General features: G+C 32.7%; 2 protein-coding genes and 1 long non-coding RNA gene across 4 annotated transcripts; 2 read left to right on the top strand and 1 right to left on the bottom strand.

The window, feature by feature from the left end:
• Positions 1–12,387: 12,387 nt before the first annotated feature.
• On the bottom strand, positions 12,388–19,426 carry LOC125587953. Its single transcript, XR_007324347.1, has 3 exons — positions 15,517–19,426; positions 15,351–15,444; positions 12,388–15,253 (listed from the first exon to the last, which is right to left on the bottom strand). It is a non-coding gene; the product is annotated as an uncharacterized LOC125587953 (long non-coding RNA).
• Positions 19,427–19,663: 237 nt separating this feature from the next.
• LOC106430403 (COP9 signalosome complex subunit 4) lies at positions 19,664–22,687 on the top strand. Of its 2 annotated transcripts, none has more exons than XM_048759390.1 (14): positions 19,664–19,886; positions 19,966–20,117; positions 20,466–20,569; positions 20,651–20,711; positions 20,908–21,000; positions 21,086–21,186; positions 21,276–21,384; positions 21,467–21,511; positions 21,621–21,689; positions 21,785–21,876; positions 21,975–22,017; positions 22,100–22,159; positions 22,268–22,327; positions 22,414–22,687. In XM_048759390.1, exons 1-14 carry the CDS (start codon positions 19,757–19,759, stop codon positions 22,486–22,488), a joined length of 1,194 nt encoding a protein of 397 aa, XP_048615347.1. In that variant the 5' UTR covers positions 19,664–19,756; the 3' UTR covers positions 22,489–22,687. The 2 variants fall into 2 exon arrangements, with proteins under 2 accessions (XP_048615347.1, XP_048615344.1); XM_048759387.1 differs by having other exon boundaries at positions 22,394–22,687.
• Positions 22,688–25,066: 2,379 nt separating this feature from the next.
• LOC106430399 (outer envelope pore protein 24B, chloroplastic) lies at positions 25,067–26,243 on the top strand. The gene is made up of 3 exons (XM_013871191.3): positions 25,067–25,359; positions 25,454–25,813; positions 26,011–26,243. The coding sequence occupies exons 1-3, from the start codon at positions 25,159–25,161 to the stop codon at positions 26,089–26,091; spliced, it is 642 nt and encodes a 213-aa protein (XP_013726645.1). The 5' UTR covers positions 25,067–25,158; the 3' UTR covers positions 26,092–26,243.

The following is a 26,243-nucleotide window of genomic DNA, read 5'->3' as shown; positions in this document are numbered from 1 at the left end:
TTTTTGCATGTAACAAAAAACCTAGACTAAACCTAACAAAATAATATCTAATGGCGATCGAAGCTCCCTGGCAACGACGCCAAATTTGATATCACTCAAATTACCCTAAGGAGTGATTTGTACTCTCTCAAATAGGAGGTCAAGTTGTAGCACTTAAGGATCAAATTAACATGGAGCTAAGACACACAAAAGATCTAGTAGTTATGTGGTTAAGCTAGGCAAACATGTTTAAATGTAAATAGCAGTGGTGTGAAAAAAAGTAATTACTCGGTTAATTGATTGGGGTTTTGAAATAGATATGAAAGGCGTTAGACTTAGGGTTTTATTCAGACAAGCGAGATTATAGATATATAGAGACTAAGTGTATGTTGGATAATATCCAACATACACTTAGTCTAAACCGAAGTTTGCGATCTAGAATATCCAATGGATATTCTAGAACTTAAACTTAAAGAATAGTCAATCAACTTCCGTATTTTTAGAATATCTATTGCCAGATCTAAGACCTCAGATGTCGCTTGTTGGTCTTGAGAAAATGTCGATCGATACACTTTTCAGCCCGTCGATCGATGCAACTACTGAGTTGTCGATCGATGTTCCTTACGGAAAGCATTACCGCATGGGTTTGACTTGTTCACTAGGTTAACTAAATCAGTTGTCGCTTGTTTCTAGCAATCCTAGCACAGTGTAAACCAGATCAGACAAAAGACCATTCTTCCGCTTGCGCCCTAATATCTATAGACAAGGATTAAGCTACTCTAGAACACATGCATTAAAGAACAGTTCAATTGATTGATATCCCAACACTTAGGAATTCTATATTTTTGGCTAATCGCTCATGAATATCTGAACCCTAAATCTAACAAAGAGAACTACTGAGACATAGCTAAGCAATTAATAACAAGACAATAGTAAAACTGCATAGAATATATAAAGTAGAAAAAAAACTTGGAGTTTCAATCACAAATCTCTGAAGGAGTTTTGGATCTTCTCTCCAAACCTAAAACTCTAAGTATTTTGCTGTGTAAGAAAGTTTGAAAGCGTGTGTTGCCTAGAACAATGGTAGAGCACATAAATATTAAGTTAAAATTCGTCAGGGACAATTTGGTAATTCTTGTGGGACTTGGGCTTAAAAGTTAACTGGAAGCAAGTCTAATCTTTGTGCGCTTCGCCGTCGATCAAAAACACAAAGTGTGTCAATCGAGTATAATCTTCAATCATCGACCACCGGACTGTTCAATGGTCAGTTACGGGTATTTTTTACTTTATATCCAAAATGCACCAAAATCATTATTTTCCTCTAAAGCATTCCAAAATCTGAAATCATACTAAATTTTTTCCAAAAAACTATAATGTATTTAAAAACACTTATATACCATGGCTAAAAGTGGGTAAAATACATGCTACATAAGTGAGCTTGAGGACGGATAAACATGTGTGTTTTGTAGTGAGCTTGATGAGAATCTTTTGCTTCTATTTCTATATTTAAGGATTGGCGGCGGTCTTTTTGCATCCATGGTAACTGTTGGACCCAATTATGGCCAATACCATAATGGACCACGATCAAAGGCATGGGCCTTAAAGGGCCGTAGCCCGTAGCAAGGATACGAGCTCGAGAAGGAGTCGTCGAGGTCGCGGAGATCGTGCAACAAGAAGCTGAGATCGTGGAGCTACCACAGGGGTCTCGAAGTCAGCTTACTATAAAGGAAGAGTAATGGAAACATAAGAGGACATGTTGAAAACCCTAGAGAGAGCTATACACTTACACCGATCTTGTTGTCTTCCCACTTTTAGATTCTTTCTTTACCGATCTCGTTTGTATCAGTCGATCTAGTTCAATCCATTGTATTTGATCTTATTCATCAATAAAGTCCATTTTCACCTATTGGAAACTATTTAACATCATTGTGTTCTAAAGATATTGTTGCCTACATCATTTGTCTTATTTAGATCAAACCCCAATCACTATCAAATACTTTGTGTAGATTTTAGGTTCTACAGTAACCACCAGATTGAAGTAGAGGGAGAGTGTGAAACCTAATAATCAGTGTAACTAAATCATATACTAGATTAAATGTAAACTGAATGTTAGTCGCTTTCATTCTATATAATGAGAGTAGCTGTATGTGTTCTCAATATCATGAAAAACAAAAATTAATGTTGATTCGTTGAGATCGAGCTCGTTCTCTTGCATAATATTAGAGCGATGACGTACAAATCTTGTACCTCATTTGATTTTTATTTTCTTTGTTTTCTTCTTTTCAAGAACCTAAAATTTTCAACGATTTTTATCAAACTTTGTGATAGATTTTTGGTCAAATCACCAGGAATCAGTAATAAAACTTGTTGAGAGCGTGGATCATCAGTAGTGGTGATCGCTCCAAGTCTCCACGTCAGTTAACCATGGCAACAATGTCATTTTAAAGAACCCCCTTTACTCCAAAATAACTTCACAAGATCCTCTAATGACATTCCCATATTTTTCCAGATAGCACCAATTCTCCATTATTCATTAGAAATAGAGATAATCCTTGATTTGTGATAATCTGTGAGTTACTAGACGGCAAAAATTGCGATAACTGATGTATTATGTTGACTGTAGTCTTAGAAAAAAATACAATCACATATATAGATGGTTTTGTAGTTAGGCCAACTCAGCCACGTCCTAACTTTTGAACCTGGTTTAGATTCAATTTAATGTTTATGTTGGATACTCATCATATTCCTTAGAAGAAATACAAAATCCTTTTACGATTTAATGATGCTATGAAAAAATATGGAAAGATTTGATGTCCAAATTTCATATTTCACATATCAACTATCTCAACAAATCTTGTCGCTCAATCAAGGAGTGCTTGGTTAGCTTAAACAATTTTTATGCAATCATTAGAAACACAATAATCATGAACAAACATGAAGCGGAACTATTTGAGATTTACAACTTGCTTGATCAAAAAACCGTAGCCATACAAATATTAATCATATTCAGAATGCAATTTCATTTAATTTATGTCTCATCTCTTCTATAATCTAAATCAATGCAATTCAGTTATGCTCATAAGCAGTTGAACAAGCCAATTTGTGCGAATTGTGGTTATACAAGACACTCAGTTGAAACATGCTACAAATTCATGGCTACCCTATCCGATTCAAGCACAAGCATAAACTCTGATCAAATAAGAGGTTTCACAAGTTTATATATCATATACGTAAATATTTTGAGAATGTTTCATGTAATCAATCAATTATCAAAGACCATAGTTTAGCGGTTATTGCATAATTCAATGCTCAATTTCAAATTTCGGGCACTCGAACATACTTCAATGCTCAATTTAAAACTTCTTGCGGTCGAACATCATTTAAGGTTTTTATTTCTAAGATAATAATTTCTACATTACCTAGTATGTCTTTCTCCTCGTCCTTTTCTACACTTTGTGTTTGTAAGAGTGTTAAGAGCCACTAGAAATATGTTAATGTTCAGAACATGAATTATAAATAGTTGAGCTACACACCACATTTGTCATAATAAATTAACGACAATTTGAAAATAGGGAAATTGGTCTAAGTAACAATAAAATAAATCATAATTAGGTATCTAGCTAAAAAATAAACAATCTCCACTATTATTACAATATATACTATACTATCCCTATTTACCGGTTAAAAACTGTATATACTTCTTCTTCTTCGATTACCTACCACCATCACTACTTCTTTCAATCCACCTTCACTTTTTGTTAAAAAAAAAAAAAATCATTTGGGCCTCACCGTATCTATTGTCATCATTTCTTTTAATTATTAACCAAATCTGTAATCTTTGCTTTCATATTTTTTCCATCACATCTTTCAAAACAACCACTATCTATCTCCTTGATATCAGTCACCACCTCTTCCACCGTAACAACTACCACTCGTTTGTACTGTAAATTTCTGGATGTATTATGCTATTTGAACAATATATACTATGTTATTTCGTTTGTTACTATTCCATTTTAACAATGCTTCGTATTATGTACTATGTGCATATTTTGATATTTGGATTAGGGTTTAGTGATTAGTATTTTGGGTTTAGATTATAGAAGGTTTGGGTTGACGTTGGGGTAAGCATTACCTCATTCCATGCAATCATATACATTTTAACATTTGAAAAATATGTACTATGTTATTTCGTTTGTTACTATTCTATTTTATAATACTTCATATTATGTATTATGTGCATATTTTGATATTTCGGTTAGAGTTTATATTTCCTTTTAGGGTTTAGTGATTAGTGTTTTGGATATAGTCTTATTATTTTCAATGTTCTTATATAATGAAAGAGTTATGTTTACATGCTTATAGTTTTATTTTATTGTTGTTTACTATCTATAAGATACATATGAACATTAAAAGAAGTTGTAGATGTTGAGCATGTATACACATTATACTTTTCTATATAATCTGATATTTGATAATTTCAGTATATATACTATTTTGTTTAGTTTATTTTATACCATTCAGTTTGTTATATCATATTCATTTTTGTTGTCGATGTGGTAATCAATATCACCATACATTTTTATATTGATTCTTTTTCTTTTGTGTAACTAGGAACCAGCTTAAAAAGGGACAAAATCGGGAAACAATGGTAAAAATGTTATGAGATCTAATTATGTCAAAATCAATGTTTTATTTTTAATTTTATCTCCAAATTTGGTTATTACACAAACTAACCATTGAAAATATTTATAATACTTTTGCAGTGCGGTGCTTAGGCTCAGAGAGACCTAAGGAAAATCTGGTTTTTTTTTTAATTTACATATTTTTTATATAGTACAATAAAATAAAAACAAATCTAAGAGAAATTAAAATATAATTTAATTTTTCAAAAAAAATACTTTTTCAAACTTTTTCTCCACTATTTTTCTTACTAAGATAATCAGTTTTTATTTTTGTGTTTTATTTTTGTGTTTTCCACTTGTGTGCGCAATCAAATCATTCTAAAATAAATAATATATAGAATCAATATAATCACAACCAAAAAAGTATAAGGGACCAAGCTAACAAAAAATTAATAGCACAATTTTACCTAATCTTTTAAGAGAATACTATTTATATAATATAAGGTGGTGTTATTCAATCATGTATTTTAATAGAGTTTAAATCTAAACACAATCCACTGTTATTCAAATGGTGATTCTAAATTCTATTTTAAAATCTAGTGTTATTCAATGAATGATTTAAATTCAGCTTTTAAAATCTAGTGTTTTTTGTATTTTAAATTGATTTCAAATCATCTCTTATGGATTCTTATGAATAAATGAATGAATTCAAAATCTGAGGTCTACTGTAGAGATTTTAGAATCTATCAACTTAAAACTTTAAAATTTGATAGATTATAAGACATTAATAACTGATTTGAAATCAGTGATTGAATAACACCCCCTAAAAGTAATGGACATTTTTTTCCATTTTAATTTAGAGTTTAGATTTATCGTTAGGAAACATATTTTTGATTTTGGATCCTTAAAACTTTTTGTACCTTATAAAGGCTATAGTTTTAGCTCTGCCAATTTATGTCTTCTCTACTTTTTTTTTCTCATTGGAAACTTAAGAAAAATTAGCAAGTGCCATTGAACATTCTATTGGAGCTCGAACCAATCCAAACAAAAAATGCGCTGGACATAGTGGGAGAAATTGTTCTGTCCAAAAGAAGAAGGGGGTATCACACTACAAGAAAAAAAGGTTTTGATAGCAGTAGAAGATAGTGTTTTTTGCCTTTCTTCTATAGTTGACATATCTCTTAACTTTAGATAGCGTTTGTATATTTAGAAATGTTATGATAGAGTGATCTATTTGAAAATGCTATGATAGCGTATTTTTAATAGTACATAATTAAAAATGCTATATTTGCCTTTTTAAATCTCTAAACCCTAAACAAATTTTTAAACCATAAACTCTAAATACAAACTTCAAACTCTAATATTCTAACATCAAATCTTAAATTTAACCTAAAATATTAGATATAAACTCAAAAGTTATTTCTTTTAAAAACATTAATTGCAAATCTCAATACCCTAAACCTTTAACCATATACTCAACCTCTATTCTAAACTCATAACCTTAAAACTAAGCTCTAGATAAAAACTTTTCAAAATTAAATCTAATTCTTAAAACAAATTCAAATTTATTTTCAAACTTTAACTTAAAATCTTAAATCAATTCTGCAATCCTTTAACCCTCAAACCCTATATATATATATATCATACTCCAAACTAGTCATATACCCTAAACTCTAACTAAAATATTAAAACTCTAATATTTTCTATTATTTAGCTTTAAATTTTAAATTGCTTATAAAAGTGAAATCTAATCATTTTATTAATCATAGTTTTTTGTCGAGTTTATTAATCTTATTTTTATTTGACTTAAATTGCTTATTAAAAGTGAAATCTAATCAATTTGTAATCTCATATCATTAGTTTTATAAACTCTATATATGAATTTTAAATTTATATTTTTTTAAATTTAAGCACAAATCTTAAACCCACTATTATAACATTCACTAAATTATTAACCACAAAATAAAAGTAACTATTAAATATATTAAATCTTAGAAAACAGAGTACAACAAAGAACAAAAATAAAGAGGAAAAAACGTTGACCAATAGGAAGATCCAATTCAGAATAGTGAGGATAACTAAACTACTAATCTCCAACGTTGATAGATCTCAATCTAACGGATATTATTATTATTTTCTCTCATTATCTCTTTGTTCTTTTTGTTTCTCACGAGTCACGATCTTTGCAATTTTTCTCATAGATCTCAAACTAAATTATCAATCTTCTCACAATCCTCTGCAATCTCATCTGTTCATCTCTCATAACCTCTGGTCCTCTGCAATCTTCTTCTTTTTGGTGAAGCTCGTCACCTTCTCCTTTTGAAACCGTCACTTGTCACCACCACCACCACTGCTCGTCACCACCATCGCCGTCCGACACCACCACCACCGCTCGTCATCACCATTGTTGTCTGATACCATACCTATATCTCTCTATGATTTTGTTTTGATTTCGATCCTAATCTCAATCTCTCTGCATATCACCTCTCTTCTCTCTCAAACTCACCACTTCTCAATCAGTCGATGAAGATAGGTAAATTCTGATAATTTTGTTCGTTAATAGTTGATTCTTTGATTAAATTGTTTTGGTTTGTACAAAGGTTTCAGATAACTAAAGGCTGGAGAAAACAGTCTAAGCTTGGAGTATCAGAGCAAGGTTTTGGAGAATACATGATAAGAGGTGTCAGAGAAAACATTGCAACGGCGTCGAAGATGGTAAAGAAGATATGGAGGAAACTGAAGAGCCTAAGTGAGATAAGAAGAAGAAGAAGAAGATGAGAATCTGAAGCTAAGTAGTGATAGAAGAAATATGTCGAAGAAGAAGATGAGTCGGAGAAGTATGGTTCCAAGCTCGCCATCGTCCTTACCCTTTCGGTGGCAGCTAAGATTGAGGAAGAACTTGGTTAGGTTTAGATAGGTTTAGCTATAGTAAATTGGTTTAACTAGGGCTAGTTAATAATTGTAATTTGCAATTGTAAACTATGTAAAACAAATTTTAATTTTTATAAATACAAACAGATTTAATTATAAACTGATTTCTACTTTATATTTTTATTTTTAAATAATTAAATAAATTATTTTAAAATTAAATTATTTTAAAATTAAATTATTTTAATATAAATAATAGCAAAAAATAAATGCTATTAAAAAAATATTTAATTGCATACAAAAAGCGATATCGTATAGAACAATAAGATAATAGTGCAAAAAACGCTATTTAAAGTGCTTGACCTACTATGACGGACGATGATACATCATTTCAAAAACCGCTATCGTATCGATAGATAGCGTTTTTCGTCCGCTAAGAAAAGCTTTTTTTTTCTTCTAGTGTCAGTTTCAGATTAATTCATGAATTCAATCTGGCATTACTATCAAAACAACTATGGAGATTAATACAATTTCTAGATTCTTTTCCCGCGATAGTTATATGCGGAAGGTACCATCGATTATGCTCGTCTTTGCGTGCACAGCAGCTGAGAGTGCTTCTTATTTATGGAAGAGTTCAATGGCAGCTAGGACTTTATTGTCCTTAGGTAGACATGTCAAAATGAGTTTAACTCACTCAATTCAACTTAGTTCATAGTACGCTTGAATTTTTCATGAGCTAGCTCAGCTCATTTCTTATATGAGCTTCAATATGTAAATTCGAACTCAGATCATCTGACCGTGAGTTAAACGAGTTAACTCATGATCTAATATAAAAATAATATAATAAAAAAATTTTATAAAATAAAATATTAAAATAAGTTCTGCAATATAATTCAAAATTTAAATATGAAAAAGTCCAAAACATTAATATTAAATAATAAATATAAATATTAATGTAAAATTACGAGTAATATAGAAATTATCTCTTAGGAATATTTTGTTTTACATTTTAACTTAAAGATATATATATATATTGTTTTTTTTAATTTCCTATATATATCTATTTTTTTATTTTTACATTTTAATTCTACAAGATAAATATGATTAAGATAGAAATTATATTTTTTACATAAGAAAATAGAAGTATCCAAAATATAAAAATGACTAAGCTCATGAGTTGGTACAAAATGAGCCACTTCAGATAAGTTCAATGCTCCGGCCCAGAATACTATTAATCCGGCGTTCATTAAAGATCGTTCATATAACTTGTGATCTACTTTAAACTCACTCACTAAAATAATTTATTAAATGAACCTAAAATAGAACTCATACTCATAAATAATCGAGATGAGCTGATCCAGCTCATGAGTATAACTGATTTTGACATCTCTATCCTTGGGGATCATACATAAGGTACACTTAGGTTTCCAGATACGAGTATGGGAAGACCCTTCGATCCCTACGATTCCTGTTAGACCATCTCGACCCTCTGTGCCAGTAGTTCATCCACATATGACAGTGAGTGACGTAATCCATAGCTTGCCAAAAGTGTGTAATTTTGAAATGGTGGAAAATTTGGTAGTTCAAGAGGATATACCGTTAATTGAAATTTTGGCCATAAACCAATCAAACAGAGATAACAAGTACAGTTGGAGCTACACAAAAAGTGGGCTGTATACGGTGAAATCATGTTATTGGGTTGCAAGGAATATCCTCCGCCAGGAACCTGAGGTAATGGTATCATAGTCTAGTATCACAAAGTTTCAAGCATTTGCTTGAAAAATTAATGCTCCACAAAAATGTGTCATCTAGTATGGCAGATGGCTTCTGGATATTTAGCAGTCATTAAGAGGTTAACACGTCGTCATATGCAATGTGATAAGCAATTCCTTAGATGTGGAGAATCTGATGAATCAATCAATCATGTAATTTTTGAATGCCCACCTGCATTACAAACTTGGGCTCTCACTTTGACACCATCGTTCCTATATCAAGTATGTTTTCTAATTTGGATTATTTGTTCTAGAGAAATAATGAAATAGAAAATCTAGAGCTAGAGAGAGATTCGTATCCATGGATAATCTGGTATCTTTAGAAAACTTTTAATGATAAATTGTTTAGTGAAATCTCAAGAGATCCGTTAGAGCTAATAAGACATGCTCAAAGTGAATGTTATCCATGGTTTGATGCGAACTCAAAAAGCTCAGAAAAAGAACACCTTGTAAACCAGTACACATGTCTTATGCTTGCAGCGTATCTGTTTGGTAGATGGATCATGGACTTTACAAAATACAATTTTCAACATGTCAGCATTTTGGGACTAACCGCAAGAATGTAATTTCATTGATTCAGAACCCAGCATAATGGCATAGTTTTTCAATATAATTGGCGGATATATCAACACTACAAGGAAGATTGCAGGATTTTAAGATCACACATATACCAAAAGCGCGGAACCGGACATAAGACACTTTGACTAAGACTGTACATGTTTTTCATACAAATTTAGTGTTTGTTATGTATTCTATTTTGATCTAGATTTCTACACCATCTTAAATTTGAATAATAAAACATTGTTAAAAAAAAGACTGATTGGGGGAGATGATACGATCATTGGATCCTAACATAACTTTTGCACCGGTTACTTCTCTTTTTATTTGTACTAGAGGGTTTTCCGGCTACGCCCAGATTTTTCCTATAATATTATTAAATTGAATTAAACTTGTGTATTTTTATTTTGAGATAGTAATTTCTGGTAAAATTGTATTGTAACTCTTTTTATATGTAAAGAGTAGTGCATCTAATTTTAAGAGAATGATTATTGTTGATGTTATTGGATTCAAATGTTGTTATATTATTTTGGTAAATGATGCTATGCGCGGTTAGTACATCTGAATTTTTAGTTTTTATCCTATTACTATATAAATTATTTTGTTTGAACTTGAATTTATTTTGCATATTTTGTTTTTGTATTTAAGCAGTTTTACTAAATAGTTCATTTACTATTTTCTTTGTTTCTTCCAATAAATTTAAAAGATAATTTGCTATTTCTTATGTTATACCACATATCTTAGAGTAAATATTCATTTACTACAGACGGGATGAATATTTAAAAATAGTTTAAATTGTTAGAGTAAATATTTAATATAATTTTTTATTAATTAAAAATAAATATATTAGTTAAATTTTATACATGTTTTTTTAAAACTAAATAAACCATGCTATGTTGATAATTAGTTATGTTTTTTTTCTTAGTGTGGCATTACATCATTTCTTTCTGAGTATTCATGCTGTTGTACTGGAAGTTATTATCATATAATAACTTATGTGGTTCATTTTATATTTATTATAATTTATAATTTATATATATATATATATATATATAAGTGAGATAGTATTTTGTAAGTTATGATTGAGATGTAACAGTAAATTGTAGGCTAAAAATCTATTATTATGTTTAATATTTATTTTGTTTCAAATTATAAGTATTTTGGGTTAAAAAATACAAATATTAAGAAACATATCTTTATATATTTAGCATTTAATTAAATAGTAAAATTGACCAATGATAAATTATAGAGAAATTATCTCCAATAGACATTTTTAAGTTAAAAGTGATAAACTGGTGATAAATTATAGGTAAATAAATATAAACAATCATTTTTATATATTTTGTATAGATATAAATAAATTTAAATGATAGTAACATAAATTACTTTTTTAGGAAATTTTGTTTGGGAAAAAATGATATTAACATAAATATATAATGTATTTTAATATAGATATTTATTAAATGAAAATTATTAATCGTATGGTTTTATGATTTTATGCATCTTTTATAACAAAAATTGTAAGCTTATGATAACAAAAGAAATTAATGTGAGACTTTTAATAATTTTAGTAATTTATAACAGCTCTTGAATATTCACTGCAAATCATCAATGAAAATTTTGAAATAAAAATATTTTTATATTTTATATGGTATATACTTTAATATATATATATATTTGTTTTTTTGAATATCTATTAAATGAAAATTTTCACTCATATGTTTTACGATTATTTATATTTTCTACAATACAATTTTTAAACCCTTGATCACAACCTTTAATGTGGGAATTTGAATAGTATTAATAATTTATAGTCATTTTCTAAAATTCAAATAATAAAATATACGAAAAAATGTCACTTTTTGTTATATGGTCAATATGATATGTTTATTTTATGTTAATAATTAAATATAGACGATGGAAGATACGAAAAAACTGTTATTAAGGTTTTGAAACAATTTACAAAAATTATATTTATATCATGTTTTGTAAACATCACTAAAGATCTTCAGACTAAAATTAATAAACGTGTATAAACTCCAGAACATTTCAGTTTTCTTTTGTGATTTCCAGTACACATTTTCTCTTAATTATTTATTCACCTCTTCTTTATTATCTTAGAACTTTATCATCTCCATAGCCCTTGCAGACAACCTCTTCCGTACGTAGCAACACTAAAAATGATTTAATACTTTTTTGTCACAAATATATAGGTTCTGATGAGTCCTCTGACGCAAGTATGTGGATAACAGAAGTACAACACCCTAGAAAGTAGATGTACATGTTGTAATTCTTATTAAATGTGTATCTGCATGTGTGTTGTGTGAAAGCACCCATTGAAGTGAAACCTCACATGATATTGGATTCTCTGATTAGTATAAAATAGTTCGATGTTTCTAGTTAATAAACATGAGCAATCAGAAAGAATCAGATCAAGAAACTGGCGAGCTTGAAGATGGATTTCTTCATATCCTCATCCCCTCTAGAAGGCTCACATGATATTGGATTCTCTGATTAGTATAAAATAGTTCGATGTTTCTAGTTAATAAACATGAGCAATCAGAAAGAATCAGATCAAGAAACTGGCGAGCTTGAAGATGGATATCTTCATATCCTCATCCCCTCTAGAAGAAGCATTTCTCAATTTATATCAGATGATTCCCATATTTGGACATTACAACAAACAATCTCAAAATATTATTAACAAAAAAGTTTTTTTTGGGTTGTTGGTTCCAAACCCCAAACGTTCAAACTTTAGGGAAGGTGGTTGACTTATCCGTCAAACACACTGAGACAGAGGGTCGGATCAATGAGAAGTTGAGAAGATGCACTATGCAAAGAAGCTGCATGCTAGAAGAGCCGCAAAAGAGTTGGACCAGCACTTCCCTTTCTTTATTTTAGAAATGGCTTTTGGAACCTCCCACGAACCCAAACTCTGTACATGTTCTTATTCTTTCTCCGGTTTACTGCTTTGACACAACAATTTTCAAGCTCGAACTGCACTCAAGATAGAAATATTAATAATACATGTGATCCATTCAAATGTTTTTGTCCCTATGAAGCCACTTATAGAGAGGACTGTGATAGAAACACCATGTAACTGTAGAATTCCAAATACTGCAAAGACTTTTTTTTTTTTTTTTGAACACTGAATAATATAGATGAAACCCAAACCAAGCAAACTAGTTGGTGGGAGCAGAGTGCAGAGATGATTTTGCAAGGGCGTCAGCAGCCGAGTTCAAGTTTCTGGAAATGAAAACAAAGGAGATACAATCAAAGGAGAGAGATAGAAACTCGATATCCCGAGTGATTCCGTGGAGATCCGCCGGGTGTTTTTTCGAGGAGATAATCGCAACAAGTGCTTGACAATCTGATTTAATACAGATTCTGGTATAGCCCGCTTCGAGGGCATTGAGGAGAGCTGTTCTGACGGCGAGAGCCTCAGCCATCAGTGGCGATGAAGTGTAGTTGAAGGTGCTCGTTCCCTGCTTCAACCACGCATCCCGGTGGTCCGTGAAGATCCATCCACAGCCTGCCTTCTTTGATCCAGCCTGCCAAGCTGCATCAGTAAAACAGACTACAAATGGGGATGTCAGAGTTGGTGGAAGCGTTCGGTTGAGCTGTGGCGAGGGAGATGAATATGGAGATGTCTAGAGGGATTCGTCAGGGAGATCCGCTGTCCCCATATTTATTCATCTTATGCGGAGAAGTGCTCTCCGGGCTGTGCTTAAGAGCTCAGCGCAGCGGACATCTTTCAGGACTGCGAGTGGCGATACCTGCACCGCAAATAAATCATCTTCTTTTTGCGGACGATACTATGTTTTTCCTTGGCACAGACGACCTTAGTTGTATCTCGCTGATGGAAATTATTCACAAATACAGAAGGTCATCGGGACAGATGATTAATGCTTCTAAATCTTCCATCTTCTTCTCAGCCATGACCCCGCAGGTAATACGGGAACGTGTTAAATCACACCTCGGGATTGAGAAAGAGGGCGGAGTAGGAAAGTATCTAGGACTCCCGGAACATTTCGGTCGACGGAAGAGAGACCTTTTCACTGGTATAGTGGATCGTATAAGACAACAGGCTGCGTGCTGGTGCTCCCGACAACTCTCTCCAGCCGGTAAACTTGTTATGCTAAAGTCGGTCCTCACCGCCACTCCGGCATACACGATGACTTGTTTCCAACTGCCAGTGAGTCTATGTAAGCGCATTCAATCCGCACTCACAAGATTCTGGTGGGATGAGTCCCCGGAAAAAAAGGAAAATGTTTTGGGTAGCTTGGGAAACACTCACTGCACCTAAAGCATTAGGAGGTCTTGGTATCAGGGATATCCAAGCTTTTAACACGGCCTTACTCGCAAAACAGGCTTGGCGGATCATCTCGAAACCTGATTGTTTACTTTCCAGAGTTCTTAGAGGCAAATACTGCAGCAAGGTGTCTTTTCTTGAGGTAGAACCTCTGAAGTCTGCATCCCATGGGTGGCGGGGAATTCTTGCAGGCAGAGACCTCCTGGCAACTAACCTGGGTAAAGCCATTGGTGATGGGGAAAGCACTAGAATCTGGAAGGATCCTTGGCTGAGTCCCCTTCTTCCGACCAGACCCATAGGACCTGCAAAAGAAGAACATCAGGACCTAGTTGTGGCGGACTTTTTATGTCGAGGAAATACAGACTGAAACATTCAGAGAATCAAGGAAGTGCTACCTAATTATCTGACTGACATACTGAATGTAAAACCGAGCATCATGGGAGTTCCGGACTCGTTTGTCTGGCTAGCATCGAGGTCAGGAGTTTACACTGCGAAATCTGGATATTATGTTGCTGCATCAATGGAGTTAGCTGCTAACAGAGTTGAGGCGAGACCCCTACCAGATCAGAACCTTTACAAATCCATTTGGGCTAGTAAAATACCACCAAAGCTACATCTATTTCTCTGGAAGATAATGCAAGGAGCACTAGCGCTTGGAGAAAATTTGGCTAGGCGAGGCATCCTCAACAACATCTCATGTCGCCACTGCGGAGAACCAGAGACCACAGACCATTTGTTTCTTCACTGTGTCTTCACACGACAGATATGGAGCTCACACATCTGGTCTTCTCCCTTTGACCCAAGGCTTCATGCCACCTTCGCGGAAGCTTTCATCGGTTCAACAGCGGCCACTAATCTGCCACCATTAGGAGTAGCGACTAACCTTTTTCCTTGGATTACTTGGGGAATCTGGACAGCAAGAAACTACTATGTCTTTGAGAATAGAGTCTTCACACCTAAGGAAATCATAGCGAATACTGCAAAGACTGTACCTGGAAACGAACATGATAAAAAAAAGTGAAGCAGAGTCATTAAATAAATATTCTAAAGCTGTAACTTCAGGGATTCAGCCAGAGCTTAGTAGTTGTGTGTCTAGGTCCGCAGAAAGGCCATCAACAACACTGAGGCAGACAGGCTTGTCCCTGAAATGGTTGGAAAGAGGTATCTTATCGTACACTAAACTTCGCACAAACATATAAGTTACACGTTAAAAGTTTATGGAAGCAAAATATCAAATACCTATCATCAAACTTTATGGTTTCCTTGCGGTGTTGGGTGCTCTGGGTGTCTTCGTTGTACATGGTTTTGTTGCTCCTAATTTCTCCAACTATATCTGTTAACCAAGATAAACATAAACGCTACTTATTAAATAGTGTGATTGTAGTGAAGCTTTAGCTATTCAAACCTGAAAAATGAGTGATGGTATTGGCAAGTGACATGAGCTACTCGTATTGCGGAACCTGAAGCTCTCCCTCGGGATTCAGGATCAGCTTAGTTGTGTCTGTAACCTCCACGAAAGCTGTCTGGTCCGTGACCTCCACGAAAGCTGTCTGGTCCGTGAATTTAATAGAAACGTCTGCGTCAGCAAACTTGAAGGTTGGATTGCTTCTCGGAATCAAACCATTTAACTCATAAACTGGGCCTTCTTGCAAGATATGTAGGAAGGAGTTAAAACGATAAAAGGTGATTGATCCTTAGAAGCCTGCGAGAGGCCTCGAGTAGATGAAACAAATTACAACAAATATTAAATCGATTAATCGGTTCTAACATCATAAAGTAAATATCGAGTTACTTTGCATCATCTTACATCATAAACCTTAAAAAAAATCAATAAACGAACACAAAATCATATAAACTAAAACTTTCTAAATCAATAAAACGAAACCAGAATCATCTGAACTCAAGCTTTTAAGAAAAAATAGATTGATGATTGAAGAGAAGATGAGTTCAAAGAGAGGGATCTCACAAGTCACATCTATTTATACTGTTTACACACCGCCTTTCACATCTAAGCCAAATATTGAAGATGAATCGTGGAGAGGTGAATCAATTCGAGTAATCACACAGCCATTAATAACACCATTTCAGTTCGAAAGAAGAATCGCGAAAGGTCACCACAGTCGTGTGACTCGCGTCAAAGAAGAAAAACGATTTCGTTTTTCCTTGAAGCCAAGAGAAGCCAAAAAAAATTAAGCAAAAATAAGAGAAAAAGCCCAAATAAAATACGAAGCCCAAATAAAGATTAATCAAAATGACATGGATGATTGCTGCAATATTAGTGGTTGATTTTTTCATCTGACGTGGATAGCTTTAGAGTGGAGTATATCTCCATTTTAGTATAGGTTAGATATAAATATTTTTATCAAGAAATTTAAAAATTAACCCATAAAGATAAAATCTATATGGTATGCTTTGCTGGTTATTTTTAGTATTATTATTATTACTCCACTTAATTTATTTTAATAAAAAGAATAATTTTTGGTAAAAGACCAACATACAGTACTTTTATGTTGTAGTTAGCTAATTTAATCTTCATATAAAGCAGAAAAAAAAACAAAGAGATTTGTTAGCTGTAACTTGTATAAGTGACGTTCTACAACTTTTTTTTTGTGTCAGAATATATGACGCTTACGAAATTCTATGCAAAAAGTGACAACAAAAGACTATTTCTACCCTTACAATTATTAATATCAGATTCTAGTCAAAAGTTCAAACTGCTGACTTTTTTGTAGTGTGTTACGAGAAATATATATATTTCCAAACAATGAAAAAGTAATAGTGATCGACTAAAATTAACTATACCACCCACTATATATTACGACATCTTCTTCTTCGTCTCTTTCAATCTGTATAACTTATCAATTTAAAATGGAGAACGAGGAGAGCAAAGAAAAAGATGATTTACCAGTTGACAGAGTTTGTTTTCGTGTCAATCGTGATTTTGATTTGAATAAATTGTTCTTTTATGATGAAGAAGAGCTTCACCCTAACAAAGCAATTGAAGAAGCCTTACTTGAAATGTTGAAGATTTATCTTTCACATTCTTTTTAAGATCAAATAATGTCTTCTTGTATTGCAAGTTATTTTATCATAATAAAGATGTGAAATATAGTTTCACGTTTCTATTTTCCTTATTTTCTTTGTTCCATTCAATTTTTTTAATAATTGTTTAGATCACATGACCTTAAGATATATTTGATCATATAGACACAATATAATACTCAATAATTTTAAAATAAAAATACTTCAAAATAGTAAACTCATAAAAACAAAACAAAATGAGAAATAAAAAATCTGAAAAATAAATAAGTTCTAACGATGAGTTCAACAATCTTAAAACTAAAATTATGAAGATGCTAATGTAGCCATTACGCTTTGAACCAAGGAGACATCACAACTTATTTGAAGAGGAAGACGGTTCTCTCTATCAAGTGTAGCTTTCTTCATGTGCGGGATTTTATATTTGTTGTCTCCTCCAGTTTTCATGATCTCTTTCATGCACGATTGAAGGGTCAAAAAAATATAATTAACCTTTTCAGCAGGGTATTCTTCGAATGATTCTTCCACGACATGAACAAGATCTGCTACGGTTCTGGGACATGTCTCGTGCTGTAATGATTGGATTGCACTGAAATATCCGAGATCTAAAATGTTTAGATCTGGTGAATTTGCTGGTTGACACATCAAACGTATATCAAACGCATTTTTGCAGGCAGCCTCTTTAAACTCTTGATCACCACACTGGACATGTGTCCTTGCGTTGTCTTGTTGGATGAAAATAGTCTTCCCCCGATCTTCAACTGGCCATCTTTCATGAATTACTGGAATGACTTTTTCAATCAAACATGCTCTTATGTCTTCTCGTTTCACAGAAGTTGATGCTTTTAGCTCTAGGGTTCCAGCGTCTCGGTTTTTGCTTCGCCTCTTAGCTGGTTGCATGGTAACAAAAGGAAACACTCCTATTTTGCCAGAAAATGTCTCATTTCCTTCCTCGTCAAATCTCGGTCGAGCCATCGCCGCCAAGAACATCACCTTCTCAATGTAGTTCTTACTTTGACATGTACGATGCGGTACCTCTTCATCAGGAACTAAATAATACTTCTCCATTTTCTTTGTCATGTAGAACCATTTTTCGTCAATATGTACAATGTTGTACATATTGACGAATTTTGGTTCACGAATCAAAGAGTCTTTTTCTAGCATGGAGAAACAAAACTTCAACCTATCTCTTATATTACCATCCTTTAAACTTGGTTTGATAGCATTAGTGTGACGACGAAGCGTACCTTCCTTGACACGTTTATGCAACGTTGAAGTAGCAATACCCAAACTCTTTGAGAGCGATCGAAGTGATGTTCTCTTGTGAAATGGAATACTCTTAACTTGATTCAAGTTGAGAGGAATTTTCTTGCGACCGCAATTTCTTGATTTTTTGTGGCAGACGTTAACTGCCTCACCATTTGAAGTTTCTTTTGCTTGTTGCCAAATCCGTTGCACGGTTCGGATAGATACCAGAAACAATTCAGACACTTCTCGAGTAGTATTTTTTTTCAGATTCCCATCATGGCTTCTCTCCAACAAAGCATTATAGATTGCCCATCTTTCTGTGTTCGAGAGATTTTTCTTCTTGCCACTTGAAATCTCTATGTCATTATTTATCTCTGCATATTGACAATTAAAATAATTTATTAAAACTGAAAATCAGAAATATACTAACAACACATATACATAGTATAAGTTTATTCATGGAAATTCTATTAGAAACAAACCACAATTCGATAATTTAATTGTATACAGTTTTTATTTAAAAAAGCAAACATAATCTATTTTAGAAAACGCATCTATATTACAGAAACAAACAAAACCAGCAACTTTTGTTGACTTGTATACTTGTAATTGCACGTAAACATGACTATACATAATTGTTAGAACAAATCAACATAAACTCATACCTTGATCTATTTCAGTTAAAAGATCGCTTGCATAGACGTGACTGTTAACGAGTGCATCATCATCATCATCATCATCATCATCATCATCATCTTCGTTATTGAGTGCATCTACTTCTTCATTTGTTGGTGTTTGATTTAGATCAAATAAAAACTCATTTTCATTGGCTATATATGAAAGATTCAAATCAAAGTTAGAATCCATAAGTGATTGTGATTCAGTCGATTGTTTATGTCAATATATAGCATAAGCAATTTTTTTGGTTTGGCTCCATTATCAGTTTAAAAATTTTAGTTTTGGCTCCATGCTTAAATTTTTTGGAGAATTTTAACAAAGAAATCTTCTTTGTTCGTGCATATCTTCTTTTTCAGTTCAACACCACATATACGTATTTGACTAAAAGAATTAATTAAGCATTTAAGGCTTTTGTATGTGAAACTGTTATGTCACGACTAAAAAAAGTTGGAATCAACATCATTTTGACTGAATAATGGTCTCTAGTAATAATGATACTACACTAATGAATAAGGTTAAAATAGATATTACATTAGTTTTCTTAATTGGTGTGCAATGTTGTAGAACGTCACTTATATCCGAACGGAGGGAGTATTAAAAAGGCCTCTTTCGTGGCTTTTTAATCTTAATAAATAGCCGAAAAGCAAAAGAGAATTTGTAAGGGTTTGAGCGAAGAAGGCATGGAAGAAGCCTTGAGGAACGCTTCAGCAATCAGTGACCAGCGTCAGAAGATCGAACAGTACAAACTCATCCTCTCCTCTGTTATCTCTTCCAACGATCTTCTCCAATCCAAACACTTCATCGATCACAGTAAGCCGAATGACTCTCTTCGAATTCCGTCGCAAATTGGTTCTGTTTCGCTGACAATTCCCAAAAAACAATCGTGCAGTTCTATCGGATGACGTGCCGTTGGTGGTTTCGAGGCAGCTTTTGCAGTCTTTCGCCCAAGAGCTCGGGAGATTGGAAGCAGAGACGCAGAAGGAGATTGCGCTCTTTACGCTCACCCAGATTCAGCCAAGAGTTGTTTCATTCGAGGAACAGGTTTTGATTTTTAGAATCCTGCATCTCTCTATTGGGTTTTATTTAGAGACAATGTACATTGTAGTCAGTAGTGCTGTTCGCTGCGTCGGCGTCAATTTTTTTAATAAACTATTGTTCGTTTCATTCACGCCGATACTGTGTCTGCGTCTAAACGCTGCATCCTCGCGTCGATTGCCGAAAAAATCTGCGTCTGTGATTAAAATTGCGTCTGTGTCGGCGTCTACAAAACGAACAACAACTGTTTTCATTGACACTGACGCCGACGCTGACGCCTTGATGCCGAAAACTGCGGCAACCAAACGAACATGACTTGTGTTGCTTTACAATCTCCTTGTTGTGGATTTGTAGGCTCTTGTTATCAGAGAAAAGCTTGCGGCTTTGTATGAATCAGAGCAGGAATGGTCAAGAGCTGCTCAGATGTTGAGTGGCATTGATCTCGACTCTGGAATGAGGTATGTTCTATAGCTTTTTTTTTTGTTTCCTTGCTTCTTTTCAGTTGCTTATTCTGGGTTTTTTGTGTCATTCTTATTCAGGGCCGTTGACGAAAACTTCAAGCTCTCCAAGTGTATCCAAATCGCTCGTTTGTATCTCGAGGTTTGCCTTTCCTTTCAATAGGTTTTCTTCTTTTTTTCATGTATTTGTAAGCTTGTAGATTGTATGTGATGGGTTTCCACATGGTAATAATGGTGTTATTATGGCTCTCACAGATTGTAAATTTTAATGGTAAACTGAGGTTACAATGTTGTGTAAGAGCATTATTCTGGTTCTCTAATACTTTTGTGCTCGGCAGGATGATGATGCTGTAAATGCAGAGACTTATATAAATAAAGCTTCTTTCTTAGTGAGCAGCAGTCAGAATGAAGTTTTGAATTTGCAATACAAGGTCTGACCTCCTTAAATTAAGAATTTATGTCCTGTGTCTTTTCAGGGTTTTTATTTTTTTTAATATATATATTTATCATTTTCAGGTTTGCTATGCTAGAATTTTGGACATGAAAAGAAAGTTCTTAGAGGCGGCACTTCGGTATTACGGCATATCTCAGATTGAACAACGACACATAGGCGATGAGTAAGTAAATCGTCTTCTCCCCCCGCTGCAACTTTTCTGAAATGTCTCTTAAGTTTTGATGTTTCTAAAGTGTTGCCTAATATTTGTAGAGAGATCGATGAGAATGCATTAGAGCAAGCCTTATCTGCTGCTGTCACATGCACCATATTAGCTGGAGCCGGCCCTCAACGTTCTCGTGTTCTTGCAACTTTATATAAAGTAACACTCCTTGTGGATTATTTATTAGTATAATGTCATTTCTCACTTATCTTTTTAATTCTCAATATCTCTTTATCAACAGGATGAGCGTTGCTCCAAGCTGAAGATTTATCCCATCCTGCAGAAGGTTCTATCTATTGTTTCCTTCTATTAGACAAACATACAATTTACTTGCCGCATGTTGTTTGAAAGAGTAGAAACACGTGCTAACTTCAGATTTCTGTGTATCTTTCTAGGTGTATCTGGAAAGGATTTTAAGGAAACCAGAGATTGATGCTTTTGCAGAAGAACTAAGGCCACATCAGGTCTGGACTGTTATTGATATTTGGAAGTTTTATTTTGCTTATCATTTAAGTTGTTTGGTTCATAACATGTTTTTGCCTTTATTGGGTTTCAACAGAAAGCATCTTTGCCTGACAAATCCACTGTTCTTGATCGTGCCATGATTGAGCATAACCTTTTAAGTGCAAGCAAACTGTACACTAACATAAGGTAAGTAAGATGTATGATTAATATCTTGTACCGTTGTTTTTTTTTTGTTTATGAGACTTGCTTGATTTCGTAAATTCAATTCTTTGTTTGTATCTTAGGTTTGATGAATTGGGAACTCTGCTGGGGATTGACCCAATCAAGGTAATATTCGAAATCAGTATGTTAATCCTCTTTTATCCATTCGCCTGTCCTGTGTTTAATGGCATACGTTTTCTTACTGAAGGCGGAGAAGATAGCATCCAATATGATTTGCCAAGACAGAATGAGAGGTTCCATCGATCAGGTTCGCAACACGACAAGCACTTTGTTACTATATTATGTTAGCCTTCAAAATAGTTATTGTTACTGTTCATTATCAAGAAGATTCTTACATGAGTTTTGATCTGTTCAGGAGGAGGCTGTGATACATTTTGAAGATGACATTGAGGAACTACAACAATGGGATCATCAGGTTTACTCTTTCTCCCTTGTTCTGTTTCTCTTTAACAGATATTTATGTTTTTTTTAATGACTGAAGAGTGGAAGCTATGTGCACAGATATCGGGAGTATGCCAAGCGCTCAACGATATTCTGGATGGCATGGCGAAGAAAGGTTTGCCTGTTCCTGTCTGATTGGTTCCACCAAGTCGTGAGGCTCGTCGTTTGACGATTACTTAAGTATTAGCCGATGACCGTCTCATGCTTAGTTTTTTGCCATATTGCTGTGTTTTTTGATACTGAGAAAAAGATTTGGCATCGGAGGAGGATATTATTAAGAAACACTTGTCAGATTTCATTACATTAAAGAGGTTAAGGGTACATTTTAAAATTCTTTTATAGTTGTTCGACTTATAAATTAAAAAGAATACAAAATTGATTGTATAAAGAAATACTACAATATAATAGTTTTAGTTTATGCCTATGATACTTCGAAAAAAGGGAGTTATGTCTATGTTGGATACACGTGCTTCTTTCAACCTTTCATCAAAACTCTGATAGTTATAACAATGATTGGTAATCAAAACTCTTTGTTTATCAGATTCAGTATCTTTTCCTTTTTTTCATGTAGATTAATTTGCTCTAGTATATTATTTTTCATTACGACTAATTTTTTAGTAAACTTTTTGTAATTCAAATAATCAAATGTTTTAAGTTTTTCTGTTCTTTAAAGCCAGTCATTAAACTTATAAACCACAGTTTAGTCTTTGATGACGTGCAAGCTGAAGTGGTATATGACTCAATAATTAAAAATATTTCATCTGATGTGGTAGTTGTCTCAGCATCGAATCCACCATTTGATTTTGTCAAAAAAGGAGAAGCCATTCCAGAGGTCATACATAGTGCCATGAATGATCGGATCGGTTATTTATATGGTCGGACGGATTTGGGTTCTATGTTTTGGTCCAGTTTGAAATCTGTTTTTATCCGTCCTTATAAATTGCAGAATTATCTTTATGCTATTTTTATATTTTGTGATCTTTAATTTATTTTAGAAAATATATATTTATAAGAATATTATATACATATGTATTCAATATCATGTATATTGCAATATTTATCTTATATTTTTTTGTTTGTTTAAATGAATGTATTTTTATATTTATAAAAATAAAGTAGGCTAATATATTTTGTCAATTTTAATGGAGTAATCCACAAAAAAAACATACTTATAGTTAATTTGGAATTTTCCATTTTCACAAAATTATTTCATTGTTTTAGTTATTTTTCTTTCAATCCATCTATACTTAGATATATTAAAATAAAATCTATTAAAAAGTGGAACGTATTATTTTAGATTGTTTGGAAACATATTTTGCTAATGTATTATTTGAAATATTTTTAATTAATGTAATATAATATAATTTCTTATGAACATATAAGTCTTTATATATTGATTAAAGAATTAAAATGAATTGATAAGTGTTTACATATTGCTTAGAAATTCCTATGTATCGGGCTTCCTTTTTTATTTTTAGTATATATAATAGAACTCTATGAATTAATAATCGATAACTTAATAAACATAATAAATTAATAATTTTTTTAGTTCCAATTTGTGCCGGTTCAAAATATAACACAAATCGATGAAATAATAATATTTTTTAGAAAATATTATGTAAATTTGTTGTCCTATTAAAATTATAAATTAATCATTTATATATATACACAATATATATGTATATATTGTTTGTCTTATATTCAAAATAAAATTATTTTTATATTTTTAACCTTAATATATTTTTATGAGATTTAGTAAAATTATATCCAAAATCACATTTAAATTCTATGAAACATATTTTATATACACTAAATAATATAGTAAAATCAACATAAATTCGACTCAAAAAAATAATTAATATATATACACTAAAAATAAAATATTCTTCTTATTTAGAAAAATATATATTACAATATAATAAATTTAAAAGGAATTTTTTTTAGATTAACAACTCTATAAATTAATAAAATGCCATAATCTCAATATTATTATTTTGTAGAGTTTTTACTGTAATTGTAATTGAATGATTGAGTGTTGGATGATTAATTGATAAAATATATATGTTTATTATTATGCTGAAATTTTAAAAGAAAACATTCACATATTAAATATATTTTAGGAAATATATTTATACAAATTTAGTTGATTAATGTTTAATTATATATTTTGTTATTTTCTAAATTTTATAATTGAAAAATAAATTTTAAGATAACAACATAATCTATAAGAATTATCTTATTTAAGAAAATTAATATTAGTAATAAAAATTTGTTTGTAGTTATATAATTAATTATATATAAAATTTATTAAGGGTAACAATAACTTTAACTGCTTAATTATTATAAATAGTTTTATATCTTATTTTAAATTTTATAACTGAAAAATATGTTTTAAGATAACAACACAATGTAAAAATTATTTTTTTGAAAATAAAATTAATATTATAAATTAAAATTTGTTTTTGATTATAAAATTAATTATATACAAATTCATTAATGATAGTATAGATATTAACCGATTTAACTTTTAACGTGAGAGTTCGATTCCAAAAATTTACGTTGCAAATAATAGTATAGATTAATTTATGAATTTCTCAGGTATTTGTTGAGCAAAAATTATTGACGAAACAATATATTTTTGGCTTGCAAAAAAAGGGATCCGCACGTGCGAATGAAGAAGGCACGAAGCGGAGAATAAGACCGTGTGTTTTTTTTTTTTATCTTCTCTCATTTCGCCGCTCTCACCAAACCAAACCTCTCTTTCTCTCTCTCTCTCTACTCTTTCTCTCTCTAGGGTGAGTCGAAATGATGAAAGCTTCAGTCAAAGGCAAGTACGATGGGGACAAGAGCACCGGAGTTGGTTCCCTCGCCTTCAACGCCGGCGATCTTAAGCTACGCGCCACCATGACCGATGCAACCCTCGTCGCTGGGCCTACCTTGAACGGCCTCTCTCTCGCCGTGGAGAAGCCTGGTTTCTTCATCGTCGAGTACAACGTCCCCAAGAAAGTAACTCTTTCACCTTCCTCCTCTTTTGATTGATTTCAGTTTCCATGGAGATTGCTTACGATTATTCCTAGGGAATCCATTTGTGTGGTTACAGGATGTTAGGTTTCAGTTCATGAACACAGTAAGGATTGCTGAGAAGCCATTGAATCTGACTTACATACATAGCAGAGCTGATAACAGAACAATCGTGGATGGGAGCCTTTTGATTGATCCTTCTAACAAACTCTCTGTTAATCACATGGTGGGAACAAACAACTGTAAGCTTAAGTATACTTACGCTCATGGGAAGATTGCTACGTTCGAGCCGTGCTATGACTTTGCGAAAAACGCCTGGGATTTTGCGGTTTCTCGCAGAGTTTATGGTGATGATGTTGTCAAGGCTACTTATCAGACGTCTAGTAAGTTGCTTGGTATGGAGTGGTCCAGGACCTCCAAATCCACTGGATCTTTCAAGGTAAATATTACGAAAGAGACTATATCTATCAGTGACTTGAGACATAAGTGTTAGTTTTAATGGGATGCATAGGCTTATTTGACATAAGACATGATCCATTGTGGGTGTTTGTGTATCGATTTCTCTTGCAGTAGCTTTAGTGCATGTTTAGACAAACACGATGAAAGGTTTGATTGTTGATTCTTGTTTTCAAACAGGTATGTGCGTCTGTGAATCTGGCGGAGGAAGTGAAAACGCCTAAATTGACTGCAGAAACCACATGGAACCTTGAAATGTAATCTCTTTTTCGATTAACCAAGTTTCCCACTCAATTGTTTGGTGTGTTACATACGATTTTACTAGCCCTTGCGAATCTTCCCAGATTTTGTGGTACATTTCGTGAAACATCATCCATGCTTCTATTATCTTTGCAATTTATTTTTCTTTTGAA

This window comes from Brassica napus, chromosome A2 (assembly GCF_020379485.1).
Source record: "Brassica napus cultivar Da-Ae chromosome A2, Da-Ae, whole genome shotgun sequence".
Classification (NCBI taxonomy): domain Eukaryota; kingdom Viridiplantae; phylum Streptophyta; class Magnoliopsida; order Brassicales; family Brassicaceae; genus Brassica; species Brassica napus.
This window is presented reverse-complemented; position numbering and strand designations above follow the sequence as displayed.

Coding starts and splice junctions, on each gene's coding strand:
- LOC106430403 (XM_048759387.1), top strand. CDS start 19,757: ATGGAAGAAGCCTTGAGGAACGCTTCAGCAATCAGTGACCAGCGTCAG. Junction 19,887..19,965: donor CAAACACTTCATCGATCACA/GTAAGCCGAATG, acceptor ACAATCGTGCAG/TTCTATCGGATGACGTGCCG. Junction 21,877..21,974: donor AAACTGTACACTAACATAAG/GTAAGTAAGATG, acceptor TTTGTATCTTAG/GTTTGATGAATTGGGAACTC.
- LOC106430399 (XM_013871191.3), top strand. CDS start 25,159: ATGATGAAAGCTTCAGTCAAAGGCAAGTACGATGGGGACAAGAGCACC. Junction 25,360..25,453: donor AGTACAACGTCCCCAAGAAA/GTAACTCTTTCA, acceptor GTGTGGTTACAG/GATGTTAGGTTTCAGTTCAT. Junction 25,814..26,010: donor AATCCACTGGATCTTTCAAG/GTAAATATTACG, acceptor GTTTTCAAACAG/GTATGTGCGTCTGTGAATCT.